The 21,902-nt window shown below is 36.5% G+C and overlaps 1 protein-coding gene across 8 annotated transcripts in view; it reads left to right on the top strand.

The window, feature by feature from the left end:
• The window catches only part of Kcnh7 (potassium voltage-gated channel subfamily H member 7), a 467,665-nt gene that overhangs the window by 386,458 nt on the left and 59,305 nt on the right, over positions 1–21,902 (top strand). For 5 of the 8 annotated variants that reach the window (XM_031370434.1, XM_031370432.1, XM_031370435.1 and 2 more), the window contains one exon: positions 8,270–8,470. In XM_031370434.1, the coding sequence (XP_031226294.1) occupies positions 8,270–8,470 (201 nt within the window). The remainder of the gene's footprint in view (positions 1–8,269; positions 8,471–21,902) is intronic. The other 3 variants (XM_031370433.1, XM_031370431.1, XM_031370430.1) reach the window with 1 other exon arrangement.

The raw sequence follows: 21,902 nt of genomic DNA, 5'->3' as shown, positions 1-21,902 counted from the left end.
GAGAGAGAGAGAGAGAGAGAGAAAGAAAGAAAAAAGGATTAGACAATAGATGAAGCCCAAGAAACAAATACAAATTAGACACCTGGGATCACATCAAATTAAAAACCTTCTGAGCAGCAAAGAAAACAATCTAGAAAAGGGACAGTCTACAAAGTGGGAGAAAAGATAGACATTTATCAAAAGCTGACATAAAAATAACCAAATACAAGAAAGTGTTCAGCATCTCTAATCCCCATGGAAAAGCACATTGAAGTTAGATCTCATACCACCCTAGTAAGAACATCTACAGTCAAAAATATAAAAAAATAAAATGCTAACAAGAAAAAAAACCCTTGTGTACTGATGGTAGAAACATATACTATACAGCTATTATGGAAAAGTAAAATTAAAGTATGGTGATATAGCAACTTCATTAACTGGGTTTATATACAAGGGGAATGAAATCAGTCAAAAAGATATCTCCTTACCCCCATCTTTACTCCAACACAGTTCATAATAGTTAAGAAATGGAAATAACTTTGGGGCTACTCATAGATAGATCATGAAAATATGGTACACACACATATGGGTCGTAACAACAAGAAAATGGAAAGTGTAGGAGAAAGCTAGGAATAGATTGATTCATGGGTAATAAATTATGGTTAAACAGAAATAAGAAATTCTGGTGTGCTGCCACACCCTAATAAGACTTTGCACAGTAACTATTTAAAGGATTTTTGGTGTTTTAATCACAAGGAAATGATAAATGCTTGAGGAAATAAAACACATTTCAACACATGCATTATTAAAATGCTATATGATGCTCCTCAATATATAGATTGTTTCTCTATGTCACCCATAAACACACTTAAATTTAATTTTAAGGGGAATACAGTGTAGAATTCTGGAATATGAAGCTTGCTCAGTGAGTACAGTACCTGCTATGAAGGCCTGAAGACTTGATTTTCTCTTTAATGTCTGACAACTACATAAAAAAATCTGGACAAGTGTCTCTAACCACTGAAAATGGAGACAGAAGGATCCTAAGAGTTTGCTCCCCAGGCTGCCCACTAACAAGATCCAAGTTCAGCGACAGACCAAAAGTAAGCTGAATAAATGACTGAGAAAAGTATCTTCTTGTTTGATGCCAACCTCCGGGCTCCATACATGCCTGTATAGCAAGTGTCCACATACATACACATGCACACACATTAATATAATAATAAAACACACACAAGAGAGAGAGAGAGAGAGAGAGAGAGAGAGAGAAAGAGAGAAAGAAAGAGAGAAACACACCAAAATAAGTAAAAAAAAAGTCTAATGTTTTTAAAAGAAGAAAAAGTCCAGCACCATGAAATGTTAATTCAAACAGTAATTATAGTTATGATGACCATTAAGAGGACAGAGAACAAATAAAGGCATGTGGACCTGACAAAAATCATTTGCCTTGGAGGTGAGGCCAAGCACTTGACAAATGCAACGTTGGAATCCTCAAGAAGAAGAGCAAGCAGAAGCAGCAAGGTGGAACTCCCAACATGAAGGAGGTGGGTCAAGAAGTGTTCGGAAATGCTATGGCTTGATTTTTTCCTTCAAGACCAAGGAAAACTATAAAAGACAGGTTTGAAAAAAAAATTCAATGGATATCAGACAAACTGAGAACAAGATATATCAAGGCACATTATCAAACTGCCAAAAACTAACTGCAAAGTGAAAATTTCAAAGGTAGTAAAAGGAAAATGAACACATTATAAACAACATAAAAAATAATAAAATTGACAGATCTATTATATACAATGGAATCAACAAGACAATAGGGAAAAAACTCTGAAGTCTGGACAAAAAAAAACAAAGGAGTATGTGTCAACATGGGAACTTATTATTAAACTGCATTTCAAGTAAGGACAAGGAAGCAGATGACATGATTTATCATGAGCAGACTATAAGAACTATAAATTCTTCCAATGAATGGAGAACAATACCGTGTAAAAGTATGGAATACATACGAATGAAAAAGACCAAAACTGGTAGTTATGTGAATGAATTGAAAACATTCACTCTTGTCTTTATACACCTTCAAAGTAATTGGCCACAGTGAAAACAGTGTCTCTGAGTTATAGGTTTGGTAAAATATGTTAAAAAAAAAAAAAAAAAGGTGTGGCAATGACAACTCAAAGGAGCGAAGGTGATGGAGAAGTTCACTAATGCGAAACTCCTGAATCTCTTGAGACAGTATTCAGTATGTAAGAAAGAAATAATAACATGGAAAACTAGAAACTATGCTAGTAAAAATTCAATAAAATGTACCCAAACCTATAGGAATCAAATAAAGCTGATTATTTCTATAAAAAATAAAAGCCATTATCTGGAAGTTCAAAATATCCATCTTAAAAAGTTAGCAAAAGACAAATAACTTAAAAATATACAAATAGAAAAAAAATGATAAAGAAGAAACTGTGAACCTCTTTGGACACATACATAGGAGCACTTACTGGACATAAGTTCTGGCTCCTTTTCAAGGACAATTAATACTCCATCTACTAGGCTGGATCAAGTTACAAATATTCATCATTACTAAGAGGTTTCAGTTCCAAGACGTTGAAAAGCTGAATAACTAATACTGTTGCCCAGTTAAAGTTAGCCCTCCTGCTACTCCTGGTTTGGCTGCACAACTTTACTGCACATGGCCTGGAGCTCCAGGCTAACCGTTGTCTACACTGTGTGCACTCATCCTGCATGATCCTCAAGGAGAATAAATCAATGCTCTTAGAAATGCAGGTGGTATAAATGTTGATTTCTTGTTCATTTGTTTGCAAAGTCCCAGACCAGTGCCAATATTGTCTCAACATTTCTGCCACAGCATAGGACATGATGAATAGAAACAAATTAGACTAAGGAGTTATATGATGGCATTGACTATATTCTTTTTTGCACACTTTGGGTGAAAAGCCGGGCTTTGGGGCTTGAGCTGCATGCAGATCAATGGTAGAGTGTCTCACTGGTGGGAAAGTCCTGGGATTTAATCCCCAATATCACCATCACCACCACTACAATAACAACAACAAAAAACATTAAGAACTGATGTATGGACTGACAATGTAGAGCAAATTGCACTATTGATAACATTATAGCTTAAAGAAAAAACTTTACAATAAAAATTGATCAATAGTATTTCATCAAAATTACTTTATTTTCAAATGACAATTGTTGACCTGGTTGTGATGGCATATGCCTTTAATCCCAGAACATAGAAGGGAGAGACAGGTGTGAGTTGGAGGCCAGCCTGCTCTACACAGAGATTTTCAGGTCAACCAGAACAATATTGTAAGGTGCCATCTCAAAAAATCAAATGACATTGTTTAAAACATAAAAAAAGGAAGGTGAAAAGCTAGAAGAAAATATTTAGAAGATATAAATATGAAAAAGTCTAGCATCCAGAATACATTAAGAATTCTTACAACTTCACAAAAAAGATAATTGAGATTTTTTTTTAATTAGCAAATTATTTTAACAGACACTGCACAAAAAGACACCTGAATGTTGAAAAAGTCCATTTAAAAGTAGTATTAGTCATTGGTGAAATGCAAATTAAACACTAATGAGACACACTACACATGCTACCTTGGTTAATTTAAAATGGCAATACCAAATGTCAGCAGGATATGGAACAAAAGGTTTTGCCATAGTATGCTGGAGAGAACATAAAATAAGACAACTTCGGAAAACAACTTACTTCTTGTAAAGTTAATTAAGTTATATCACAAAGCAGTTCCACATCTAGGTGTTTAAAACACAAATGAAAATAGAAGCCCACACAAGTATTTGTACACAAATGTTCATAACAGTTTTACGTTTAACAGCCAATGTGTGGAAAAATAGTGGGTTTTTTTTCCCCGTCAGCAGACAATGTAAACAAACTCTGGTATGTCCTTATGATATAATTTTTAAAAAAGCACTGATAGACACAGTGATTCTCAGCCTTATGCTGGACAAAAGGCAAATTCACACAGAATGTGTGCAGTGCTCCCTGGCAGGTGAAACTCATCGCTCCAGTTTCATAGCTGAATGAACACAGGAACCGGAGTGATGCAATCACTTGTTCTGGGATGCTAGAAACAGCTCAACTGTGCTTGCCAAATGTCCGTACTTCTCAAAACTAAATAAACTGTACCCTTAAAATTAAAACATCTAGTTAAATGCTAGTTAGCTACTAATAAACTTTTGTCCTTAAGTTTTATATATATAAATATATATATATATATATATTTAAGTATATATATATTTAAGATTTATTTATTTATTTCATGTGTGTGGGTACACTTTAACTGTCTTCAGACACACCAGAAGAGGGCATCAGATCCCATTACAAATGGTTGTGAACCACCATGTGGTTGCTGGGAATTGAACTCAGGGCCTCTGGAAGAACAGACAGTGCTCTTAACCACTGAGCCATCTATCTCTCCAGCCCAAGTTATAATTTTTTAAAACACATGGAGTAGATTTATTTTAAAAAGCAAAAATGTAAATGTTCTAATATAATACTTAAACTAATGCTTTCTTAACAATATATGTGCATATGGGCAGAAGGAGGATATGTTTATTTTGTTTCTATAATACTTCAACCTGATGTAAACAATTTTGAGGAAGTCAAACTTTCCACTGTAGAAGGTTAAGGGGACTAAATGAGATGTTGAGTTGGAGTAAGTCCCATATATAAATAGTCTTATTTATTCATTCCTTTGTTTGTTTAATCTGACAATATACATTTGTATATAGAATTGCATACAGAATATACAATGGTCTATGCCAGTAAATGGGCAAAAACTAAATGAGATTTGCAGACTATAATAACTCATTCTCTTTAGCTGGCAGTATTTTCCTCTAAAAGGATGGCAGGAGAGATAAAACCTCAAATCTTTAGGATTTTAAAATCCAACAGTTTAGAATTTACCAAAGATGAATTCCAAGTTTTGATTCAGGTTTCTGATTACATACTTAGAATATTGGGTTTCCATCCTGACAGTTTGAAATTCCCAGTTCTGCAGTAGCATTTTTATACACTTCATGGAGAAATGAAGATAAAACTACCAAGGCCCCATTAAGAACTGATTTCTGACCTCTCTTCTTCATATTATGAGCTTCAGGGAAAATAAATGAGATGGACCTTGTGTCTAAGAAAAGGAAGAGATCTACAGTTTTGCAGAAGAACTAAGACATAATTTCATCCTTTGTTCTGATAGTCCAAACTCAAGAGAGCATTAATCTCCTACCATAGACAGTAAGAAAGAGAGTGAACTCTCCCTGGCTCCAATTTCTATTCTACTAAAACTTTCAGTGGACTGGCTGGATGGTGACCACCTACAAAGGAGAATTCAATTTGCATTACTTAGTTCAAATGTTAATTTCAATCAGACATATTCTTACAGACTCAGATAGAGTTGCATATAATCAAATTATCTGAATACTCTACCTCAGTCAAGTTGTGATGAAATCAATCCTTGCCTTTCCTCATTTTCTTTCTGTATTTTAATAAATGATCACATCTTTCCCAGAAAAGCTCCCTTCTTTGGATATCTCTGGCACACAAAGATCATTGCAATTAAGCAAGATAAGGTATGCAAAGGAAAGTAGCTGGGAAGGAAAACAAATGGTCAAAAAAAAAAAATAGTGTAGCAGAGCCTACATCAGGTAGCACCTGCTTGTTTAATGAGCAAGTATGTTTTAGAGGACTGTTCAGAAAATGCCTTTCAAGGAAAAGAAAAAAAATATGTTGGATGAACATAGTTGAATCCCATACTTCACACTCCCCTATTGCCTTTAATGTTTCATCACTGCTTAGTGTATGGTGGTCCCAGAGCCTGGAATCCACATTTCCACATCAAAGTTTTTGATGGGATTCCCAGGATCCATGAGCACCACGTACATCATGCAAGTTTTCTACATGAAACACGTGATTTCCATGTTAGAGTTATTAGAATGCAAACACAAAAGAAAAACAATAACAATATGAAAGATTTGTTTTAAATAAAAATGTAGCTCAAGGGCTTAGTGTCTAAGATCTCTTACTACTCTGACAGAAGATCTGGGATCAGTTCCCAACATCCAAACAGTGGCTCACAACCATGTATAACTTCAGTTCCAGAGGATCTAACCCCCTTAGGCCTCTGTGGACACCAGGCATACATATCTTGCACGCATATACATGCAGGCAAAATCCTCATGCACATTTTAAAGGTGTTATCCCAAGAAATATAAATGAGGATATTCCAAATGCTGAATGTAAATTGATGTCATAGTGTTTTCTCCCCATAGATGAGTAAAAATGTGTTATAAGCTTTTTTTGGCAAAGGTTAAGCAATATGCATTGTTTCTAAGTCAGATATATATATGAATATGCATAGCTATGAGATCAAAGTAATTAAAATCAATTAAGAATTACATGCAAATTAACACTCTAAGAAAATTCTATGTTCCATATGAAAATTAGTCAATTACTTGAGAACTCCAGAGTACTGAAAATTTGCAATGTAGTTTTACTCTGACAATATTAGATTCCATTCTGTGGTAGAAATGAGTCCTTGTTTTAAAAAATAGTATTTTAAGTCTAATTAAAACTTTAATGTTTAAATTTTTATTATACTATCATTAATTTTTTGATAACTTTATACATGCATAAAGTATAGTTTAATCATGCCCCCTCACTCCTCCCATTCCACCCTACCTTCCACCTCTCCTTTCAATTTCATGTCATTACCTACTTTCTTTAATAACCCACCAAGTCCGATTTGTGCTACCCATGGGTATGGGGTTATTCACCAGAGCATGGTTGCTCTACCAGGATCTATGACCTTAAAAAAATTGACTTTCCCCTCTCTGCAAAACTGCCCACACTTAGGAGCCCTTTCCTCCTTCGTTCTGGAATGTTACATGGTTTGTTCTTGTGCAGGCCCTGTGAGACTTTGGGTGCAGTGGTCTTGTTACATCTAGAAGACACTTCTGCTCTGGTCCTCCTTGACTCTGACTCTTAAAATCTTTCAAATTCCTCTTCCATTATGTTCCCTGAGTCTTGGAGGGAGAGAAAAGTACACTGTAGATATCCCATATTGGCTAAGTCCACCTAGTATACTGACTCTGTGCACCCAGTGCGAGTATCTGTGTTACCTGTCCATTGTACTAAAAACCACCTTTGAGTAGATCTAAGGGTTTCATTAATATATGGGTGATAGATACAAATATAAAGAGCCAATTGATATTATGCCCATTTAGTAAAGTAATGGTGGTAGGTTTAGCTTGGAGCATACAACCTTCTGAACAATGGGTTCTTGGCCATATTTATGGTACTGGGCTTGAGTTTCCTCCTGTGGAGCTGACCGTAAATTGGTTACTATTCTGTTATTATTGCACCTATGGGCATATTTTTCCATGCTGATTATTATTTTTGCTCTAAGAGTTCACAGCTACATAAGATTGTGACAACTTTTCTCCCTAGCTCTGCATATCATTTTCAAATATTATGAAAGCCACCCAGCAGGGAAAAACTTCCTGGTCCATATCAATTTGATTTCTCCATGTCCTATAACAATACCATGTGGGAAGAGAGATTTCCATATGGTAACCTATTATTTTGTCAAATATATATATATACATATATATATGTATACATATATATGCTTATATATTTACTTACATATTTGCATACATATATACACATATACATACATATGTTTTTTGATTGCAGTTTGATTCCATGATAAACATGGAATAATGCTCATCTCACAATAATGCTCGCAAGGTCACCAAATAAAAAGTCCAGGGCCATGTATGTGATTCTTGCACCAAAGTTGTTGCTCAAGGCTGCCACTGCTCTTAGTAGCCCACCAAAACTTGATAAGTCTATATTACTAAAAAAAAAAGTGGTTTCAAAACCCCTAAAATATGTTTTTGCCTTATGGAAAATTTTTTCAGAGAAGTATATATGGCAATGTTGATTACAATTTAGCATATCGCCAATAGTGTGGGCTTTCACAAATGTACTGAGCATCCAGTTAATATTCTTGGTTGCATGTGTATCTCACAAAGAAATATCAATTTTATTTTAAATCATGATGAATTTGGAATATTTTACATCTCTTTACTATTAAGAATGTAAAAAAGGATTAGTGTAACCAAGGTCCAGGGATAAACTGACATACCTGGGATAAATAATTGAAATCAGCACATTTGATATTCTGAGAAAATATACTATGCCCAAGGCGCAGTGTTTCCCCATAACTTTGTTTTTTATCCAATCCAGCTCTAATGTATGCAAGCATTTTTGGGAATGTTTCTGCAATTATTCAAAGACTGTACTCGGGAACTGCCAGGTACCACATGCAGATGCTAAGAGTTAAAGAGTTCATTCGCTTTCACCAAATCCCCAACCCTCTGAGGCAACGGCTTGAGGAGTACTTCCAGCATGCATGGACTTACACTAACGGCATTGACATGAACATGGTAAGTATTTCTGTTTCCCAAACAGTCTCTGCAGGCATTACAGCTAGAGCGAAATGAAAGGCCAGTCTCACCAGCTTTGAGCCCTGTGCTTTTGTTTCCTTCTCTTGGATCTTTATTTTTCTCCCCTGGAGATAGTGTCTCATTCTCAATTCATGGCATTGCATGGTGCTATATCTAGTTATACTGTGTGGCAAAGGCATTATAACGTGATGCAAACTGATATAACTATGTGTCATAGAGATCCCACTTCCAATTAAAGGACACATTGTCTTAGCTAAAACTCAGGCCTTCATGGTACAGCCTGGTTATAAACAAACAAACAAACAAACAACAAAGTAGCTGAATCCATGTGCAATTTGATTTGTAAAATGAGCTGTGACAATTCTGATGACCCTAAGCAGAGATCCAAGATTAACATTTTTTTTTGAAGTAGAACATCGTGAATACTTGTAGGAAAGATTAGAGATTTTATATCAAAAAGCAGGAAGTTTCATGCTTCCCTTTAAAATTAATTATATCCCATTTCCATATCCTTTGTTTAATGACTCTTTCTACTCAAGAGGGAGAACAAACAAGATGATATTTTTAAAAAGGAGAAGAACACTTTTTACAAATACCTCCTGAAACACTGCACAGAAGTCATAGTTAAGATGAATGGTTCTGAAGAGCTCCTTTTAGGATTAAGAGGGTAGCTCCCATTATTTTCCTTGCTGTTTGCCTTTGGAGACCCAATGCTACAGACAAACTATGTAGCAAAGCCAAACACCCCACTACATATTGCGGAGCTATAGGAAAAGACAGAACTATATGGTGCATCCTCATGGCCCTCCTTTGTTCTGAAAATTCTTCTGAAAACACATCATTCCTATTTAATAATTCCATCAATTGCATAATGTCATTTTTGTGGGAGTGTATACATATAGTTTAGATTGCTATTTTTCCATCTGACCAGAGTTGTTATAACAAAAAGACAATGGATCAAAATTAGAAATCACGGTGAAGGTCATTGAGCAATTAATGCAAACTCAAAGGCATGTCTACATAGCGATAATTTTATCATAGCTGCATGTGATTTATTTGACTGAGAGATAAAGTCATATTATCATAAAAATTTTGACTTGAAGAAATAAAGTGAGCAAGCACATTTTAGCCAAAAATGGAGCTCAAGTCCATGAGCTGTTATTTTCAATTGTCCCAAGGTTCATGGTGAAAACTCCACTTAATAAATTGATCTCCTATGAGATGATTTTAATCCTGCAAGAAAGAACACCTAGATATTGGCTGCTTTTATAAACTGTTATTGTGATTGTTTAACAAAGACACCAGCATTCAAAACCACTGGGGAATTTCTAGTGCTGGGCTGGCTTAAGCAGTGTCAAGAACTTATAATTAAAATATGTGTCACTCAGTTTTATTGTTCCATACTGCCAGAGTATTTCAAGAACAGTAGTAAAGCAGTCATCTGCTTTACCTTCCTTCTCCATAAAACCTAGATCTATTACCATTTTTGTGATAAAATATTTTGTGACAACTATTTACCTGTCATTGTTTGACTCTATTACCTATAAATATGGTTTATATACCCCTTGCCTATTTACAATGTACTTATGAAAGATTTATCTCTTTCCTGTCTGCTTCACACCTTAACACACGGAATCACAACACCCACCGGTAAGAACAGGAGGTATTTATATCCAATTTAATTCTCGTGTAAACTGTGGAGAATACCCTTGTCATCTGTCAGGGTTAGAGCTTGTTAAGTGATTTCCAGTGTTAGATCTGATCTTTTTGCATGATGTAGCAGAGGAGATACAAAGCAAGAAGCTGGGGAAGATAACATTGAAGAGGCCAAGTACAGAACAGAAAAAAAAAAAATCTCCATTTTAGTAAGAACTTGACCTCCAATAATGTTTATGTCCAGTTTCCTACTCCCCACAAAAATTTACCTCTCTGCCCCCTTCCCCATGCTGGTAGAGGTTATGGGTATACGGTTTGCATTAGATAATTGTCATAAAGAAAATTCATTCTCTTTCATCATCCTCTTTTCATGATGTAGGTGCTTTCTCTTCTAATCATCTGCATGCCAGTATTACATGATCCTGGAGCGTGTAAGCTCTAAGCCATGTGCCGCTGAGACTTGCATGTGGTTTTGAAAACTTGACTTTGCACGAACTTCTTGTTTGTACATGGTGTCTACATTTTCATTTTGTGACTGCAAAGTGAGTAAAAGAAAAAGAAAAAAAAAAAAAGAAAAAAACTCAGTGCAAGATAACTCGGAACAGCACATAGAAGATGTTGTGTAATGTTAAGCATGATGTGTAAAACAAAGTTGATTAACGGAAAGCAACTGTATATTAGACTGTTGAGGGGTTAAAAAAAAAAGTCCTTTTTTTAACCTCCAAAACCACACTGTTAAAGATTCTTGTGTCTTGTCAAATTATTGTTGGTAAAATTATAATTTAATAACAGTAGAAAGTTACTTGGCTTGTGTACTGTGATACATAAAACTACATCAAGCTGTTGTACTTTACATCAACATTCCATATTATTTCATTTAAGTATAAACTTAAATATAATTTCTCATCAGACATTTCAGGTCATATTTTACTGTTCAGTCATTTCCAAGTGAAGTAAAATTTCCAAACACACAAGTAATTCACCTAAAATTATTTCATTATCTAAACATTTGATTGCTTAGCAGACCACCAAAACAGGAAATAATTGACCTAAAAAAAATGGGGCCATATTCCTTAGTCCTTCTATCTTTTACTTTTCATATGCATTATTGCCAGAACAAAAAAAATATGGATTCCCTTTCATATGAATCAAAATAGCCCAGAGTACAATAGGAAAGGGTCAAGCAAAGAAAGGTAGTAAAGGGGATGCATTCTTCAGAGTTTGCCTTCAGTTTGGTGACTGTGCACAGATTAATTTCTGAAAATTCTTTTCTTCTGCATACAGAAACTGGACCAGTTAGCAATAAGGACATGTTTTCTTAAGTTAGAGCTAATAGTATTTTAATGAATGTCTCCAAGTCAAACCCATCTCTTGATCCAGTCTAAACTTTCTGGTTAGCCAACATTATTTTAGTATGAATGGTACCAAAAAAAAAAAAATGAAAACTGTTTTCTGTGTAAGAACCCAGTAAACTAAGATCACACTTGAGAGCTCAGCTTGAATGAAGGAGAGTTCAGATGATCCAACTCTCCATTATCACAACAGGAAGTAAATGCTATAATTTTAATACTAGCATGGAAGATTGTGTAGATTTAGTGGAGGATTTTAGCTTTCCCAAAAATTCGTGCTACCACAACAACCAACTAATGGCTGAAAAAGAGGAAAACAACTAGAAGACCTGGGCATTTATCCTCAGCCAGCCACCATTCTTGTGCAAGTCACTTAATCTTTCTGTGGCTTCAATAAGCTTGCCACTTATAAATATTGTAAAGGCACCTGTATTCAAGTATCATATGTGCTTGGTAATCTGTCTGCTGCCTACACCACCCATCCCTGAAGGGAGCATCCGAGCCTTCCTTATAGGAAAGCTTGCATTGAATGTTGTTCAGATGCTCATCTACTAAGTGGATATTAGAATCGTTCACCGTAGAGAACACAATTCCAGGAAATACATGCAGGAAGTCAAGACCACACACACTGAATTATTCAACCCAGGCACATCTCCATTTAGTTGATCTTAAGATGGGAGGGATGGATAAAGATAAGTGGATTTTTGTTAGGATTGCTTAACGAAGGAAATCTTGAGAGGTGATTATAGAAAGAATCTGGACTAATAATATAGAAAGGAAATAAATTCTCCAGAAAGGTGAACAGATAAAATCACTTTGAACACAGATAGGGAGAAAATTTGATAAGGGGCTGAGGAGGTCCCTACAGGTATCCAGGCAGGGAAGCAAGCCAGGCAGACATAAGAATGAAAGCCAGGTGCAGAATGATTTCATCAACCTGTATCAGACTTTAAGTAAGTCTAATAACAGGAGGTTTATTCCAGTGTACTTAAGCCCAGTATAATTTGAAAAAAAAGTCTGGTGCAATAAAATCCCTGGTGTATGAAGAAGCAGTGTAATTACATTGAAACGTAATTCATGGTATCTATCACTTCTTCTAAGGATAAGTTCTAGAGATATGCTACCTAGCCTAGCTTAAGGGCCTAAGAGTCTGGCCTCGTCTCAGTCATAAAGATAGCACAGACGTCATTTGGGCTATGAGTCATCTGTGGTCCTGGTTGTCAGAGCTTTGGGGATCCTCTGGCTATTAAGGTCATTTAGATTACTAGCCACCTCTGGTTTTGTTTGTAGACTCTTGATATGGCCTGGCCCAACAAATAATGCAGATCACAAAGCTAATACTAACTTCTAATTCTTAGCTTTCTCATGGAAGAGCAAATGATTCATCTTTCCCATTGGAAGGACAATCCTGTGTGCTTAACATTCCTGGTTAACATTCTGGAGAGTTGTGGGCACAAGTATCTTTGTGTTGTGCTCCTCCCAATAAGGGGCCATGATGGCTCTCAGGAATAAGGGAGAAAAGTAGCCAGCCCCGTACTACACAGTCTAAGCTCCCACATTAACTACACTGCAGATGGATGGTAAAGAGGGTGGAGATGTAAAAGCAGAGCTGTACAAGCAGAGGCTTTGAATATTTCAATGAAGAGGCAGCATCACAGGCTAGACATTTTTCCAAACACAGTGATATTCTGTGTGACATAACATGCTTCTTTAAAAGACGTAACATAGAAAGACAAAGTAGAACAACAGCTGGTAAATGATAGATTGTTTAAAACAGAATAGAGACCCTTATTTCTTGGGACTGCTGCTTTTTCTTGTTCTTCAAGACAGGGTTTCTCTCTGTAGCTCTGGCTATCCTGGAACTCACATTGTAGACCAGGCTGGCCTCAAACTCAGACATTTCCTGCCTCTGCTTCTGGAATGCTAGGGTTAAAGGCATGCTCCACCACCCAGCTGGGACTAGTGTTATTTCTAAGAGAGATTTTATTCAAAACTTTATGTTCCTTATTTTCAGTTTTTCAATGACCTGGCAGAGTAGCCTCCAGTACTAGTATTGAAGTAATCTCTGCATTCATTATCAAATGGTACTCAAGGCAAATCCCACTTAAGGCATCAGAAAGATCAACCAGTCAGTCTCAAAAACGTGAAGACCTGAGTTCAATCCCCATAACACGTTTGAAAAAGGAAAAGAAAAAGAAATCAGAGGTAGTGATTCCTACTTATGAGTCCATCAAAGGTAGACTCTCCAGCCGGCTCGCTCAGTCTATTAGTTGCATTCCAGGCCAATTAGAGAGTCCTATCTCAGTAAACCAAGTGGACAGTAGTTGCAACCTGACCTACAAGTTTAACCTCCAGTCTCCAAAAGCATGACCACACATGCGCATTCATTCCTGCATGTACATACACAAACACACTGAAATAAAACCACCATCCTCATCATTATTTAAATAATTTCACATGTGACCGACTTTGTTGTTCAGATCATATTTCTTGACAAATACAGTGAAATGCAATGGTGGGAATCTACACTTATACTCATTACTGAAATCAAGTAAAAACAATCCTTACAATAAACTCTGTCACCAATGTAAAAGAAAAGCTTTAAAATAGTGGAGCAAGACTTCAGATCTTCATTTTTAATCCTCTTAACTTTCCTAAAAAAAAACTTTTTTTTATGCACAGTCAATGAACAACATTTGGCTGATCAATAAAATGGAACCATTACAAAGGTGTTTAAAAGAGTGTCTGCATATCTGACGAATCCATTTAAAAGGAGTCAGAGTTTGGCAAATGTTTGCATATATATGATAACTGACCATAGGACTGGTGAAATCTTTTTGTTTCCTATAAATAGATACCAGGTTACCATTTTGAAGTTGAGGATCATGCATAACATTGCAAATTGCACTAAAGATGATACTTTATGATTGGTAAGATAGCTTAGTTCGTAAACACATTTTCTGCCAAGCCTGGTGAATACCTATGACACACTGGCTCTGTACAAGTGACCCACATGGTAGAAGGAGTAAAGCAAGTCATAGAACTTGTCCTCTGACTTCCACAGGTGTCCTATAAGGTATGCACTTGAATACATACACATACACACAAATAACTTAAATATTTTTAAGATAATAATTTCATGTGCATGGCGGTTTATCAGTCTAAAGAGATTTCCTTTCTCTGCAAAAAGGGTTATAGATTATAACCTTGCCCTGAGAAGCATATTAGTATACACGTTCTGTCTCTCTTCATCTCCTTGTAGTAGGCCTTTAGACCACATATGCTTTTAAAAGGGTGAAGTTCATCTGCCCATCCTATGCTACTTACTCAAAACCTCTTTAAAATACCACCATAGAAAAACAAAACAAACAATAATAACAACAATAACAAAAGCATTGGAAACTCTCTGACATGACCAATAGAAAGCATAAAACAGGCGTCTGATGTCTTTAGGTGACAAGTCACTCAGTCATCTTTAAAAATAATGGCAATCATGTAACAATGACTTATCTACAGTTTATCTACATTATCTACTTAATGTAGATAAAACTTAGTGGTAGGCTCAGGCCTACTACTGTGCAGCGAGTCCTCCCCTCACGCACCCATACCCCATGTAGCCCTAGCTGTCCCTGAATTCTTTGTATACACCAGAATGGGCTTAAATTCAAGGATATGTCCGTTTCTACCTCCTGAGTACTGGGTGGAGCCCAGTATGCCACCACACCTAACTTTTTTAGCAGTTTCTGACCTAAGGGAAGAAATGACAGCTTGCCCCAGGGCATTAAACAGATCAAAGACTGACTGAAGAAACGTCACAGAAGCAATGAATTCATCCCGGGCTTCGGTTTCTCCATGTAGTGCTAATGTTCCTCTGACAGCAGTAGATGCTAAAAATGATGCCTTCATTTGTTTTCCAACTCCTTAAAATAATGACCCTGTTTGAACAGGGCCCTTGAGTGTAGTTCCTGATGCAGAAGGGAATGGCATGTTATAAAACACTTTCTTTGGGAAGTTAGCAAGAGTCAGAGTCATTCAAACCCCAATTCAGTTTCCTGTTCCTTTATCAACCCAGGTTAAGCCAATAAAAAAAGAGAAGGGAAACAGAAAAACAGAACTGTGGAACAGCCTCCAGAGACCTGAACCCGACTGCAGTGGCTAGAGAACACAGGAAAGATATGCACACAACAGTGAAGGCTTCCATCTGACGGCTCTCTGCTGGAGAAGCTGCAGCAGCCTGGAGCTCAGCATGTTATGAAGAGCTGAGCAGAAAGGCAGGGTTATTGTTCGTAGCTGAACAGGGAGACAGGGTTAGATACAAATAAACCAAAAGGCAGGGTTTATTTATGGAATATAGCTGAATCGAAAGAATAGGCTCAGCTAATTTCACTAGAAGCGGCCTCTCCAGGAAGGCAATCTTCAGGCAGTCCTATCAGGAGGTAGAGTGAGTTACGGTGGACATTTTCTACACACTCTCAGCAACCACACAGGGACCCAGAGGGAAGCCTGCCACTTCTCTCTGAGCATCGCTCTGGGGAGTAGGTAAGCTTGACCATTTCTTCTAGTGGTCGGATCCCATGTCAGCAGCTCACAGTCACTCAGGAACCCATTTCAAGGAGCTTCCTTCACTCACTACTCCCTACACGGACTTCGCGGAAGCTCGGTAATAATACAGTCTTTGGAAATATTATTTTAGGTCTCTTTCAAATCAATACTAGAAAAACACAGCATTTCTCTAACTTAATGAACTCATATCATATCCTCAGCATACCCAGGAAAAAAAAAGCCTGATATTCTCTTCTATGAAAAACAAATCAGTGTACTGAGAATTGTTATTAACAAATATGTGTATATGTTCTACCTGATGTGCTAGGCATCATTCTTTACCAATTTAAGGATGAAAATAAGTAGACACAATTCACCCAAACCATCTTATTATATAATGATAAGAAAGTAATAGTGCAGACACTTCAGATATATACTTTCCTAGTTGTAGACATATTGTTATTTATGTGAATGTGTTCGTAGTAAAAGTGCACAAAAATTACATCTCTCATCATAGATATGCCTCAATGTGTATTTTAGTTAGTATCTTGACTCCTATTAGTAAGGCAGGTCATATCATCACCATCACCATCACTATCACCACCACCACTGCCACCACCAGAATTTTATGCTTTGGGATAATCTGATGGGGTTTTCCTGAGATAGAAGTGCTTCATTTCAGCTGGTGGAGTTTTGGTACTGTGCTAAGAAACTTTTATTTATGTTATAGTTGATCTTGCCCTTTCTACTGGTAATCGTCACAAATAGGGATGTTCTACAATGCTCACAGAAGAAAAATGCATCTGTGTTTAGGAACAGTTGCCATAGAAGATATGCCAGCATTTCACATCAATATAGTTATTTAATTTGAACACAGAAATCTGTCTCTGTCTTCTGGTTCTTTTCTGTGAGTCACAGTATACAGATGCAAAGAAAATAAAGTCTTAGTGGCATTTTCCAAAATAGAGGCTTTTGTCTATAACAGAATTCTATTCTCCATATCTAGGAGCCACATATGATAGATAACATTTGAACTGAAGATCAATCCAGCTTCATAATGATTCCAAATCCCTTTGAACATGTGTCTGAAGAATTGATGAGAATATTATGTCAGAAAGAAATGTCATCTAGCTTAGTATTTCACAAACAGGACCAATAAATGGACAAAGTATATGGGCTAGTCCTGGCATAAAATTAACAGATGGAGACATCCTTAGATTAATCGGGGAAGTGGGGCATGTGATAATAGTGAGAATCAAGAAGAGAAAGTGAGGAACACAGGAGATAATATAGAAAGCAAAGGGAAGGGGAATGATGTAATTATATTTTAATATTTTAATTTTTGTTAATAATAAGAGAAAATCAGGCACTATGTTTCACCATGTGTCTGATTGCATTTCATTTCTATGACCTCATCCTTATACGACGAGGGTTTTAATTGCAATGTATTGCTTAATTACTTTCCCTTTGGGTCCTATCTGCCTTAGAATACTGAATTGAAATCTATAAATATTGTAGTGATATTTTTATTAAATATAATGTCTTCCATAGATTATAGCTTTTATACTAGCCACATACTATTTTGGAGAAATGACTTTTCCAATCACTGAAACAAAATTAAAAGAAACCCTAAGGCTCAACTTTTTTTTTTTTCAAATAAAAGTAGTAGACTCACTGTAAATTACCAAAGTGTAAGTATTTGTTTAAAAATGGCAGCTACAGAGATGGCCCAGTGGGCATGTGTGCTTGCTGTGCAAACATGAGGACCTGATTTGGAATTCCTGGCACCAGTGTGAAAACCCAAGCATCAGTGTATGTGTCTGTTACCTCAATGTTGAGTAGAGACAGGTGGATGCCAGGAGTTCACTAGCCAGAGCGCCAGGTGGGAGGACTTGAAGGAATTAAGACAGACTGATGGAGAAAGCCACTAGACACCCTCCTTTGGCCTTTAGCATGCTCATTTGCACATGTGCCCATGTGTATGAACCACATATAACACACACACACACACACACACACACACACACACACACACACACACACACAAACACACACACACACACACACACAGCTTTTTAAAAATATTTAATTAGGCCGGGCAGTGGTGGTGTATGCCTTTAATCCCAGCACTTGGGAGGCAGAGGCATGTGGATCTCTGATTTCGAGGCCAGCCTGGTCTACAGAGTGAGTTCCAGGACAGCCAGGGCTATACAGAGAAACCCTGTCTCGGAAAAAAATAAAATTTAATTAAAATCGAATTACATCATTCACCTTTTCCTTTTCTCCTTTGAACCCTTCCAATTTTCCTAATACTGATCAAAACTAATAGCTTCTTTTTTGCATAATTATTGTTATATATGCACAAACACACTTATGCATACATAAGTATGTATGTATGTATGTATGTATGTATGTATAAATGCATATATAAATAAGCAGTGTGATCCCACTTAGTGTTACTTCTGTGTATATGATTCCAAGGCTGACCACTTAGTATTGGTATTAGATACTAATTAAGGGGCTGTTAAAAAAGTATTTCTTCCTTTCTCAGCCATTAGTCCATATTCAGGGGTTGGACTCTGTGAGACTTCCCCATCCACAACAGCATGTCTATTAGTGTTGTCATTATTCCAGTCTTGTTTAGGCAGCCATGTGACTCTCATTTCTAAGAGTCACAGTCTCATAGAAGACACCCTGTCATGTCTACCTTGTTATGGAGGTCATTGTTGGGGTTCAGAGGCAGCACAGTTGGGTAGAAGTAGTGATTGCTTCTCTTCCTTGGCACCTGGCACAGCTCAATCAAGTATTATGAAAGCTAGACCACAGTAGAAGGCTTTCAGGTTCAAACAGCTCAAATCTTCTAAGTCCTACTAGCTGTTTAACAAACTTCTGCTTAAAAGCAGTTGAAATTTACCTTAGATTTTTTCAAGTCAGAGATAATGTCCAAATACAGCTTCTTGGTCACCAAGCCTGCTGCCCGTAATATTTTAGTTGGTATCTCTGGGATACCTGCTCTTTTCTGAAGGTAAATGTAAGAAGAGCAGATCTGGATAAGAGGAGAGGTCAGGGGATTGTGACATGTAGGGGGAGGAGAAACTGAGTTAGGGATGAAATGTATGAAAGAAGAATAAATGAATGAATGAATGAATGAATGAATGAATGAATGTTATACAACCTGGCAAGTTATACAACCTGGCAAGACATTTTCAAGTTAAGACTATCTTTTGTAATAGTGTTCCTATTATCCACACAGACATATAACTACATATTAGTTTTATACAAATAAAATCATATGTAAATTTTATTTTGCAGTCCTCTTTTCTCCTCAGAGGCTGTTGGTCACCAGGCAACAAGAATGCTCAACTTTATTTGAGGTGAACAAGGGCTATATAGATCTTGGGTAATGGTTAAGGAGTTCCAGGGTGGATATATGTTATTGGCTAGGGCAGAAGCCTGGGAATACTTCATTTACATGAAGATGAACTCCAAGAACCTGCTGGGGAGATTCTTATCAGGAGAGAGGAAGTTGAACCTGCAATCTGGCCATAGGAGAAGAATTGATTAGTCATAACACAGTACCTAATTATCCTATGGCAGGAAGGAGTGAGCAGAACTTAAGTACTGAACCGTGAAGAGCTTGCAGGAAGCTTTGTGCAGGGTCTTCCTTTAGATAAGGTCAGGCACCTGTGCTTAGCAACACTCTCCGGACAAGATCAGGCAGAGAAGAGGAAGCTCCGCTAAGAAGGGGAGCCTCCAATTCACACTGAGCTCACAGCACTTCTCAGGGCATGTTGTGACCTTAATAATAGGGTCTTCTAACATTATTTTAAGAGTTCAGTGAGATGTTATTTTTTTTTCATCCTTGATCATTGCTATCTGTAAAAGTATCCTGTATTCACCAGATGTAATTTTCATTTTGGAGGCTTATTGCTGATTATGCTCACCTTTTCTAGTTCTTTCTGAATTTTGCCTAGCTGGTTCAATTCAGCTGTTTTTGGCTCAAACTTTTCTCCACACTGACTGACTCAATCCTGCTTCTCTCAGCTTCTCACTAAATTGTGCTGCTTAGCTTCGAACTAACTTTGTCAATATGTTCTAATCTTGCTCCTTCTCATTCTCTGGCTCATTTTCTTGTCACATATCTCTAGCTTATTCTCTGCAGCTTGTCTCTGTAAAACTGTCTAGATAAAACTGTTACACACATACTAGTACTATCACCTCTCTCTACCTTGTTATCTCTCCCAGCACTGCTCTTAAGTAGCCTCTCTTTCCTATGCTGTTTTTGTGAGAGATGGACTTATCCTACCTTTGTCTCATCCTGTCAAATCTTTCACTGATTCATCACTTTGTCTGCCTCTCAATTAGACATCATTTCAAACATGGCTGCTCCCTTCTACAAACTGACTCTAGCTTCATTGTTAGGGTTTAAAGGTACGTTCTGAGAATGTCTATATTCCAGCCAGATCTCACAGACCTAGGAGGTCCTTGGATGTGATGCCTTGCCAGAGCAGCTGTATTACTAGATTAAAATTCTTCTATAGATATCCTCTCTCCAATTCAGAAGTTTATGTACACATTATCCATCACTCATTTGTATAACACTCCAAATACTTCTCATTTCTGCTGTAAATGCATTAATATTCTCATATGTATCTGTATGCATACAAATATACATATATATATATATATATATATACAATCACACACTTAACTATATAATTTAACATTACAGATGATGTTTCTCACTTTACACCTTGTGAAAATACATCCAAGTCCTCTTTAGAAGATGAAATTACATAATTTCTTATAGTTATTCATTTTATATATTATAATTCTATAGGATAAAACAGTTTATGGTTTCAGGACATGACATTGAACTATTCTGTCACTAATTGTACTCTTAGTCTAATTTCATTCCACTTTGAGTAATACTGAAGCAAATACACTTTCTTCTATCTTTTATTGATAGTTTTATCCTGATAAGTAGATTTCCAGATGAGAGATTTCTGATTGTGAGTAATTTTAATATTAATAGCTATTGTTTGGCAATGAAGAATGCTAATACTTACCCGTCCAACCTTCAGGAACAGTGGGTGTTGTTTTATTCTCATTTCTTCCAGCTTAGCAGATGTATTTATGGTCATTTTAATGACTTTTCTTTGGCTGAATATACAGTATGTGTGGATATTTTCATTTATGAATTGCCTATTTATATATTTTATTTCTTTTATAAAAACTCTACATATGCTACAGATTTCAGGTCTTTATCTGTCAAATAGACTATAAATTGTTCCTGTTTCAACCTATTCATTTTACTTAATAGATCTTTTTGACATATTTTTTTTGCTATTGTTTTTAAACAGCCTCTGATTTGCCAACAATTCTGATGCAGTAAAAGGATCATCCTTTGTTTCTAAAGGGTCTCATTACACCTTTTGATTTGGTTTCATTAGATTTGTTGTACTTTGCTATGTGATTAGAAAGAAAATATCATCAACTGTATAAAACCTGTTTTTTCTGATATCTTGCATTTTTGTATTTTTGTAAAAAATTAAGGTAAACTACATACCATAAGGTAACATATTTAAGTAATTGAATAATAACTACATTATATATAATAATTTGCATGTTGGATCCAGCATGCAAGACAAATTCAAAGATTCCCATTCTCTCTCTTGCATACACTTATCTGTCACAGGAGAATCACTTTCCTCTCTAGCCATCTTATCACAGCAGGACCAGTCTGTGAACTACATAAGGGATGCTCTCAATCCCAACTCCAGAGCTTTTGCCTGCATTCTGTCCTTCCTTGCCACCATCACCTAAGGTTGCCCTTTTTTGGTTTCCTTTGTTTTTTTTTTTTAT

Source organism: Mastomys coucha, unplaced genomic scaffold (assembly GCF_008632895.1).
Source record: "Mastomys coucha isolate ucsf_1 unplaced genomic scaffold, UCSF_Mcou_1 pScaffold15, whole genome shotgun sequence".
In the NCBI taxonomy this organism is placed as follows: Eukaryota; Metazoa; Chordata; class Mammalia; order Rodentia; family Muridae; genus Mastomys; species Mastomys coucha.
This window is presented reverse-complemented; position numbering and strand designations above follow the sequence as displayed.